This window comes from Apaloderma vittatum, unplaced genomic scaffold (genome assembly GCF_000703405.1).
Source record: "Apaloderma vittatum isolate BGI_N311 unplaced genomic scaffold, ASM70340v1 scaffold43313, whole genome shotgun sequence".
NCBI classification, from domain to species: Eukaryota; Metazoa; Chordata; class Aves; order Trogoniformes; family Trogonidae; genus Apaloderma; species Apaloderma vittatum.
The window spans coordinates 2357-12369 of record NW_009708302.1 but is presented as its reverse complement, the minus strand read 5'-3'; the positions used below and the strand labels follow the sequence as shown (position 1 = coordinate 12369).

Here is a 10013-nt window from a genome sequence, read left to right as displayed (position 1 = left end):
GCAACATGCTGACAATCAGTCTTCCTCTGCAACAAGTCCCAGTCCAACCACTGTTCAGAGAAATGTAGGCACATCAAATTTACTCCTCAACACAAACTTTTAACCAGTTAATATCATATCTATTATTCTACATACCTTTAATATTACAAATGAAAATACAGAGATCTAAATTTGCACTGACAATTGAGAATCCAGCTCCTTTCAAAAGTCCTTCTGGAATTCTACAGTATGATCCTGTAATTCAAAGAATGTTGAACAACATCCTAACAGTACTTAAAGCTGGAAAGGTATTATTTAATATAAATCTTAACCTTTTAAGCCACCTAGTCTATGAAAAAAAATCATTATTTAATTTATGCTCTGTTCTCCAAAAGATTCACTTTCAAGACAATTTGTCAACTCTTCTTCTGTTCTTGATGATGACTACAGGTCACAACAGAACTTTCAGAAAAGAAAGCACAGTAGCCAAATATTCCAATTCTTAAAGCTGTTTGTGAACCTATTGAAAATAATTTGTCTAAAGAAATGAAAAATTACAAATCAAAGTGAAACCAAGGTAAGGTAAGTCTGAAGATATATTAATTGTAAAAATAATACAGTCCATACTATTTTATGCACAGTTGTTTATTCTTGTTCCATGTTTTAAAACTTGGACTCAGAAAAATCACAGGAAGTTTTGGTTTTTTACCCTTTTTTCCATTAAAAGCACCATAGTTACAAGGCTTGATTCAATCGTCCTTTTCCACGATCACTTCTCCATGAAGCACCCTTCTTCTCTGCCGCAGCATGTGGAAGTAGAGTTGTGGAAATACTTGATCAAAGCATAAAAGAAAGCAAATTAGATTAAAGAATTCAACAGATCACGTAACAGAGAAATACAACTTTGCAGAATGATGAACTGAGGAAAAATTATGGCACACAGTGCTGCAGTTGGTTAAGGTAAATAATAGCAAGTCACGAACACTGCAGTGAATAACAAAACAATAATTACTCAAGAGTCAGACAAGGCCCCCTGAATGCACACTCTGTGTTCAAGGAATACTTTCTTAGTATAAATGGGACTTAACTACTTTCCAGCAAGTCTTTAAATCTGTGCTAAGGTAAGAATGTTTGAATTAAGACTTTGAGGAGTATACAAATTCACTCTACTTGCTCAAGTCTGAAGTAAGGAGCTCCCTGTCTCCTTGCCCTCTGAGATCTATTATACTACTGTCCTACCAATACATTTGATCCTTATATTTAATGGACAGAAAATTAGGTTTACACCTGACGCATTAAGTTATACAAACAATTGTAAAACTGTTAGCAATATGATATCTTAGGACATCTTTCACTCATATATCTCTGGTTGGCCTTCAATATTTTGATTTTTTGAGACAAAAAAGTTCAGTGTGTGTACACACTGAAAGTTCATGTTTAAGGTCAATTTCTTAAATGAACACCTTTCATGGTTGCAGATCACAACCCTTTTAACTTCAATCTTCCTGCTTCTCACCAGCTCTCCCCAACCACTTGCCTTGTTTCTAGCCTCACTGCCTAGATTATCTAAAATATTCTGTTTGCCTAGTTTGGTGCTATATCTGAATCAGGTAGCTTTCTCCTTGTCCATACCACTTAGGTACCAGTAAAAGTAATGCTGGAAGCAAAAGACTGACAGTGTCTCTGTTGTAGCCCTGGTGAGCCAACTGATCTGTGCCTTCTGGTATCCAAAAGGACAAGGACAATCTGATTAAACCAGGGACTCAGGTATGTTCAGAGAGGTTTGAGGGGTGGATTTCTGTGAAAATAAAATCTTGGGAGTATATTGCTTTAAGTTTTTCCCAAGCATGCTCAAATAGTGATTCTGAGAGGTGACATGTAAATGGATATTAATAGAAATAAAAACAATGCAAATCTCTGGCGCAACTTGCAGAACAATAATTAAGCTTCAAAGTGGCACAAGAACTAGAAACTCTCAGCGATGCAGCTACAGACATTTCTGTGTTTGAGCAAAAAGTTTAACTTTGTCCAAGTCTTAGAAATGTTTTTAGCATTTTCACTGAAATTTTTAAGACAGCTTATGTTCAGAGGCAGATAACAGGACGGAAAATTTCAGTCTAACCAATTAAAGCATGGCAAAGCTCAGAACAACAGAAAGCAGGCTTTTTTTAGTAGAAAACGTTCAGCAAATTTAACTACAGGCAGTGTTTACAGCATTGCTGATAACTGATTATTATGTTAGCATTATTACAGTTAAGTAATACTTACACGGCACATAGGAGAACATGACAATAATAAGGAAGTAATAGTAGTCAAAGGAGACATTATATTTGTTGGGAAGTCTCAGTGAAAACATTCCTGTTTTCTTTACATAGGGTAAAGCAGCATATATGGTTAGCAGTTCACCTGCAACTCCAGCAGGATACAAAACAATAAAAAAGTTGTATCTGCATTAAAAAAAAAAAACAAACAAACAACAAATCCTTGTGAGAAACACCTCAGGAATTTAAAATTTCCTGTTGCTATTATTAGTGGCACAGCAATGTGTTACAGCAGTTCCTGCACCAAAATCAAGGACTACATCCCGACTTGGCACAGAATATCAGTTTCAGTTACTTTGCATAGCGTTGCTCAGGTTTACAGAGAATGCATTCCTCAATCCTTTTGCTTAAAAACAATGTTTGTTTGTCTTTCTATTACTAAAGGGTAAACAAAACCCTGCAAATTTGTAGTCTCCAATAATGACTTTTAAAAAAAAATCTACTGATCTTGTTCCAGTTGTCACCAGCAGGATTCAGACCAGGACCACATCCCAAATTCAGACGATCCTACACGTCTTTGTCACGGTGTACACCCACTGAGTCAACTCTGTGTACAGTAATTTCTTTGAAGACAACGAAAAGGTTGAGAAACATCAGAAGCCTGTTTTACCCACTGCCACATGGGAAATCCAAATAGTACTACATGTACCAGTGATGGAAATGGAAATAAAAAATTAAAGAAAATGTGAGTGCCAGAAACTTAGCAGAACCATTTTAAAATGGGAAGATGTTCAAATGAAGGTGAAGGCATTCAGTTTTAAGAAAATGTGGTTTGAATGCCATAGCACACATAGGTGGTGACAAAATGAAAAATGTAATCAATAGGGTTTGTGCTGTCCTTACGAACAGCGCACCACAGAGATGCAGTTTCTCCTCAAGAACAGCTTTTGCGTTCATGCAGGGAACAGCAATGTGAGCTGTTGCACAGAGGGAAAGGTACTATGAGCTCTCCATGACCAAAGGAGATGAGATCCAAAACAGCAGCAACCAGATATGAAACCTTCCGAGGAGCCTGGAGGACCCACAGGTCAGAGAACAGATTAGGGGAGGTATAAGGAAGAACTGGTGCCATGACCTACACACGGTTTGTCTCTGTGCAGTGAAAAAAGAACTGAAGAATTCTAAACTAAAATTTAGAGCATTCCTGTACCATTAACAACAGACAGATAAATCTTTTACAATTATAAGTTAAAGATCAGAAATTTCCAGCTCCTTTGGAGTACTGAATTTATGCCCAGTTGTGTTGTTTGGTTATCCATAAATATTGAGGGGATATTTTGGACTCTATGAAAAGATAATACATTTTCAAATGTTTTGTTTGCAGTATATTTCACCATATATCTCTGCTTAAAGAATGTCAAGTTTTCCCTCTTGTCTACTGTAAAGAAACAAAAATTCTATCATTCAAGACCCACTGACTTGATGGCAAGAAGCATATCTGTCACGGTAGTGATTTCTGAATGCATTTCTCTTTCTGAAGCCTACATTAAAAAATATTAATGAAACTAGACCTGATTATTTTTAAGTTTGCCATCTAGTGCTTAAACATAATCAGGCCTACACCTTAGGTATTAGCAAAACGTATTATAAGAATGTATATAAATGCCAGACGTATCAAAGAAGTGCATGAGAAGCATCAGAACTGCATAATTGATAAAACATAAATAGAAGAAAATGAACAAACACGCTGTTTTAAATATGAGTTGCCTGTGCTGAAGGTAGGTTAGATATTTTCCTTGTTAACAGTGAAGTATGTCAGTCTTATATGTATTTTTCAAATCATGACTGCAGAAGATACTCCTGTTCCAGTTAAGTCTCCTGATAAACATGCAGTCTCTATAATACATGCGGCCTAGTGGCCAACCTTAAGTATGCTTCAAAATCAGATCAGTTTTGATACGGACCAGGTATTTTATGCAGCTAAACTAAGTCACTATTTAGCTTCACTACTTGGATATAACCCTACAACAGTTCTGATAAATCAGAACTTCTCATAAAGTAATAATATATGTACAGATTGAGTGACAACAACTCCCACACTTCAAAGACCTGGAATCCACAAAAACTAGCACAGATGCTTAATTTTGAGCAGTGTATGCAAAAGTATCTTCAGAAGTCATACTGTAAGTTAAAAGATGACTCCAGAGACAAAGAAAAAACAATTAAAGTAAATGAAACCTCAGTTGTAACCGTGAGGCACAGAAAGCAAAGAACAAACCACATCCCAGAAACTCAGCTAAAATATTGAAAATGTTTTAAACCAAGTAACAACGATCCCAAGCACAAAAAGCAACCGGTTTGCACTCCGCTGACACATAACCAAAGCTCAGACATCTGCTCTCCTGTGTGTTAGCTCAGCATGCGTGAAACTAACGTGCACAGAACCATGAGAAACTGAAGTGCAAGACGTCTCCACCTGGCCCATTTAATGAAGTATGGCAAATGGTTGAGTAGGTTGAATGTGTAGAAGGAATATCGAGTAATCTCTGTCACAGTCCATACGACCAGAAAAAGAATAACGCTCTCCTCATTCTGGATCTGCAGAAGTATAAAGAACCAACACTTTCTTCATCCTTAAGCTTCTTTTCTGTGCATACTGCAACAAACTTCTGTTCAAGATATATGGAACAGAACTAACATCTTGTAAAGAAAGAGTACTTTGGCATAAAAATGATATGCTGAAACAATTAGCATGTACAGTTCTTTATCATAGCTATTTACTAACACCAAGACATTTTGCAAATTGAGCAATCTATCCATTATACAAATATGAAAATGTAAAACCCTATAATTAAGCTTATTTATCTTCTTTATTCTCGACCTGCATTTTCATTAAGCTATCTAACTGTCTTCCTCTTTTCTTTTGTGGTTGATTCGTTTATTTTCTTATTCCTCAAAACAGCAAGAAAATAACAATACAGAAGATATGTTCCTTTCATAATCAGTTCTTGCCTGTCACTACTCTGTCTCCTATATTTTCGCTTTCTTTTTATCTTGCTTCTTCCTCACCGTATAATGTAATATCCATGAAACTTTAGACAAAAGGAATTGCTTGGTATAACCTACTAACTGGAACTTAGCCACAAAAGACCAAATTTGGCAGACTTTGGTGAGCAGTAAGATAGCTAAGGAGCTGGAACACAGATGGATCACCAAATGAAGAGTAGTTGGTAGATCAGGAGCTTTGGGTAAACTCAACAATCTTGTTTATGATTTACGATCTGAGTCATTAAACTGTCTCATCGGTAGGTAGCACATCCCTCTGCTGTTTCAAAACACTGGTTCTTTTTCACTCTAAGTGAACACATAAACAAAAGTCCCCAAACACAAAGAAGGTGTATGGGGATTCCTTAGAAACACCACCTTCTGAGAAGAAGAATTACACACAAGTAATTTTCTTTCCTTTAAAAGGAGAGCGTTTGTAATACACTTCCATGCTTGAATGCTGACACCCCTCCAGGGATGTCTGTGAAATAATATACAGTAAAGTAAGTTTTGCTAAAATTACAAAAAAGAGAAACATTTTTTTTTTAGATAAAATGCAGAATGGTGACAAAGCTTAATACACCTCAAAGATGCTGAAAATTCACAACTCTGTCCAAAGTCTCGAAGAATTGTAAGTGCTTGTCACCTCATAAAATTGCACCCTTAATGTGTCAGTGAAAAAGGGTGCACTTTTAGTGAAATGATCTCACAAAAGTCACAAAAGGAGATATAAAAACGCTGCCAAGCTCACAAACAAATTGCAACAACTGAAGTGCAAAGACATCCAAACAAATAAGCCATTTACCTTGGCTTGACAGAATTAGGCTGTTCTTAGCCTCAGGCGATTAAAGACAAATATTGATAACCCAGACTTGGATTCATGTCAAAGTGCTAAATCCAAGCAGAGGAGCTTTTAGTAAGTAAGCAGAGAAGTCCTATCTTTTTTTGCCTTGCAAATCTCCAGCCAAGTAGAGAGATCTGGGTCTGGCTATCAGCATTAACATGCCTCTCACCACCTAAAGTGACCCTGAACATTCATGCCTGCTAAGCAGTAATAGCATGAAATACAATCAGACATACATTTGGACACAGCTTGGCCTACTGTGCTGAAGACAGAGAAAACAAAAGCAATGACTGGATGTGCTAAAGATTTAATCCGCTGCAGATAACAACAAAACAGGAAAATGTACTGCTATATTCCAGCATTCATGTAAACACTCAATTCAAAAAAAATGTTAATCTTTTGAGACATTTTCCCTTAAGGAAAAAATGAAAACACTTAGATTATTTTTTTTAAAAAACAAAGCTATGAAAAGCCTATTCCACGTTAAGAAAAATCACAGTAAAGGAAAAAATGAATTGTAGAGTCCTCTCTGAACTGAAACAAAGGGATTTGACAACTGAGGCAAGTGCTGCGAAATCCCATCAGGAGACAGACATATGCCATCTGCTGGCGAGACAGTTTAATGGCTCAGCTTTTTAAGCTTAAAAGACATTCCGGAGCAGACTCAAAATCCATTGCTTAATTCTCACGCACCCTTCACAGAAAGCAGACCTCAGAACTGAATGGCCTATCTGCTAGGTGCAAACATTCTGCTTGTTTCATTCTGCTAACAGTAACCACCTACAGCCAGGCAAATAAACTGCTGCCATTGATACAGAATCATAGAATGGCCTAGGCTGGAAGGGACCTTAGAGATCATTTTAATCCAGCCTCCCTGTCACCAGGGATACTACCTCTTGACTAGATCAGGCAACACATGGGGACTAAACGGGATGTTAAGTGTCACCAGAATGACTTGATATATATTTTTAATGAAAAAAGTGCAGTATACATGCCATCAAATGTTAATACTATCATAACATTAAAATCTTGAGAAGGATCCTAAAATGAATTGCAAAATCGCAACCATGTTTATCCAGGTAAACTCAGTTTAAGACTTATTTTCATTGAGATCAATTCAGTGAGTCTTAATTTAAGTTTTTGAAAGTGAACTGGTGGTAGATTTGTGGTTAAATAACAGCAGTAGCCATTGAACTCCCTTAGGCAGGCCACAGCTGGCACAATGCCAAACACAGCTCTGATTCAGAAGTATATAAATTCTATCCTGTAATCCAACCTTTCAAAACCATATTCAAGTATGTAAGTATTCTCTATAGGAATGTCATTAATTTTTGAATTGGTCTTCCTTGGGAAATGAGAACAGTCTTAATAGTTTCTCCTTAAAAACAATCAAAACATGACTTGCTCGCTCACATACCTGTTTTATGCTATGTGCAATGAACCACACCATGAAGATTCTTGAACTCACTTGGACCCCAGTCACAAGGACAGATGTGCGAACTATTCCTTAAAAAGAGAAACGTGTTATCTCTGTTCCATAATTCACATTTTAACTAGTTACAGGACAAACTAGAACAAAGAACTCACCAACTGCACAGTGGACTACCTGTAAATAAAAATAAGTTAGAGGTTACCGATGTGCAGTATGTTACTATGTACACTATAAACACAGCCTTCTGATATTAATAAAAACCTAGGCTTAATTCTGAAGAACTTGTTTTTGTCTCCAACTAAATCTTTTATAAGAAATACACATCAGAAGAACCCTGGCAACCAATGCTGTGATAGGCTCTGTATCTGATTTGTGCAATACTCCATACTTTACATATTTAGATACTTACAAAGCACTTATTTCCATTATCTTATTCAAAGAAGAATTTTACAGGACAATGTGGAGGGAGTCATATAGGGGATGCTAAAATCACAGTAATTTTAAAAATTCTGTATTTCTTACAGAGTAACAACATTATTACAATTTTGCCAATGACAGCTATGAAACTTCAGATTTATTGTGTTTCCTGGTCAGTGATGTTTAGCAAATAGAGTGCTTTTCATTATTTTGACAGATTAGAGTAGAATTACTTATAGTAAAAATTTAACAGCATGAAAGCCTATATACAGGTGGTCACATGATTTTGATAGTTGCCTGGACTGTATGCAGACTGAGGAAAAAAACGTTAAAATGTAGACAGGCAATCTTTGTTGTGCCTGGGAAAAAACTCTTAAAGCGTTTAAGCCACCCAACAGTTTCATTCCATAGGTGTACCATAAACTGAGACCACTAGTGCATAGCTGGCAGAAGCCCTACCATTTAAATACTTTGCACAACCTGCACAAACCCTGCTGAAACAGATTATATAGGGCATGGGAACTCAGTTTGGAAATAAGTAGAAGCAGGAAAGGCACAGAAGGATAACGAGCCCAGTATAAGGAACAAACAGGAATCCATGATGGAGATGGAGATGAGATACCTACTATGCTAGAGGGCTGATCTGCTGGCTGGAATGCTTCAGAGATTTTGCCTTTTGAGTTAAAGACTCTCAAATCCAAGCAGTTCCCAGGCAGTACACAATTTAAAGAAATACTAGAATTAGTTTGAAAAAAATGTGCCCATTTATGTCAGCTACTCACCTTGCCCTTCAAAAAGCCTCCATTAAATAATAAAGTTATAAGGACCTTAAGTATTAATATAATGACGCTGAATTCAGGTTAATAATGTGCTTTGTCTATGATATGCAGCACGCAGTAAAGCAAACTAATGTTTAAAATTTACCTCAAGCAAAGCAAACGTCTGGAAAAATTTAAGCGTCTTTTGAACGCTTCTGAATAAGCCTCTATGTGTTCCTTTCTGTATATAAAACCGCACCATGGCAATACCTAACACCAGCCACCTACAAAAGAAAGAGAATGGATACATTTCAAATTAGAATTCTAAAAATATTCATCCACCATAAATAATTTAGTAGAATGTTTTCTTCATGGAATATCTTTGCTTCCTCACTTGTCAGTGTTCTTAGGAGATTATTAAAAATATCTTCAGACATAAATATTACATAATATTATGTAAACACTACATTCTTTTATCTCTTTACTTGGCGGAAAAGGATAGAGAATGACTTGTTTACTCTCAGAGGACTGACTTGAATTGAGGGGACCCCCAAAACCCCAGGTCCATCAGACCTTTCATTAGCAGTGAATACATATTTTTAATACTAAATCCTCACGCCTCTTTACTGTGAATTACCGTTATTTGAAAACACCTGATGAACTCAGCACTGAAGCCATCATTTTGCTTTGTAGGTTTGAATAAGTAGAGGACCTATGTACATCCTTTTCATTTTTCATGGCCCCTCAACTCATAATTTCCAGAACTGACTGGTGATCTGAATGCCTCTGTCTGTGATTGTCCAACTGAAGCCACTATAAGGATTCAGTTTTCAAAAGGGTTGAGAAGTCATCTTTGAAAATCAGACTCCAAAGTGCTGAAAGATGGGTGCCCTATGCTCCTGGCTTCCAGAGTTGATGGTGCTCGTTAATATTCTAATTTTTTTAAGGGAAACTGAACAACGATACCAACTGATACCCTTCTAAAAGTAAAAGAAAAAAGTAAGAGCATATTTTCAAAAAACACAAACTCCTAAACTGTGAAGGGTTGATCCCCACCACCCAGCCCAGCCTCTGTGTGCACAGGGCATGCACAACTCCTTCCATATAATTAAACCATGTTTACATATTTAAAATTTTCAAAACAGTGTGGTGTATGTTCCATCCTAGATGCAGAGCTATACTTTCTTACAAATACCACACTAATAAGATGCACAAAGACTAAGAAAGTATAAAAAATCTTTAATATAGATTTACAGGCATAGCCAGAGCTATGGATA

General features: G+C 36.5%; 1 protein-coding gene across 2 annotated transcripts; it reads right to left on the bottom strand.

Annotated features, from left to right (window-relative positions):
- Nucleotides 1–609: 609 nt before the first annotated feature.
- Nucleotides 610–9015, bottom strand: PTPLA (protein tyrosine phosphatase-like (proline instead of catalytic arginine), member A). Of its 2 annotated transcripts, none has more exons than XM_009866495.1 (6): nucleotides 8903–9014; nucleotides 7717–7735; nucleotides 7547–7629; nucleotides 4717–4838; nucleotides 2248–2426; nucleotides 610–811 (listed from the first exon to the last, which is right to left on the bottom strand). In XM_009866495.1, the coding sequence occupies exons 1-6, from the start codon at nucleotides 8996–8998 to the stop codon at nucleotides 729–731; spliced, it is 582 nt and encodes a 193-aa protein (XP_009864797.1). In that variant the 5' UTR covers nucleotides 8999–9014; the 3' UTR covers nucleotides 610–728. The 2 variants fall into 2 exon arrangements, with proteins under 2 accessions (XP_009864797.1, XP_009864796.1); XM_009866494.1 differs by having other exon boundaries at nucleotides 613–811; nucleotides 7547–7635; nucleotides 8903–9015.
- Between the last annotated feature and the right edge of the window lie 998 nt (nucleotides 9016–10013).

What these genes read in the sequence shown, in the direction of transcription:
- PTPLA (XM_009866494.1), bottom strand. Translation starts at nt 8,998, where the DNA reads ATGGTGCGGTTTTATATACAGAAAGGAACACATAGAGGCTTATTCAGA. An exon ending in TTGCACATAGCATAAAACAG is followed by an intron (nt 4,839 to 7,546) that starts GTATGTGAGCGA and finishes ATACTTCTGCAG; the next exon opens with ATCCAGAATGAGGAGAGCGT. An exon ending in TACTTCATTAAATGGGCCAG is followed by an intron (nt 2,427 to 4,716) that starts GTGGAGACGTCT and finishes TTTTTAATGCAG; the next exon opens with ATACAACTTTTTTATTGTTT.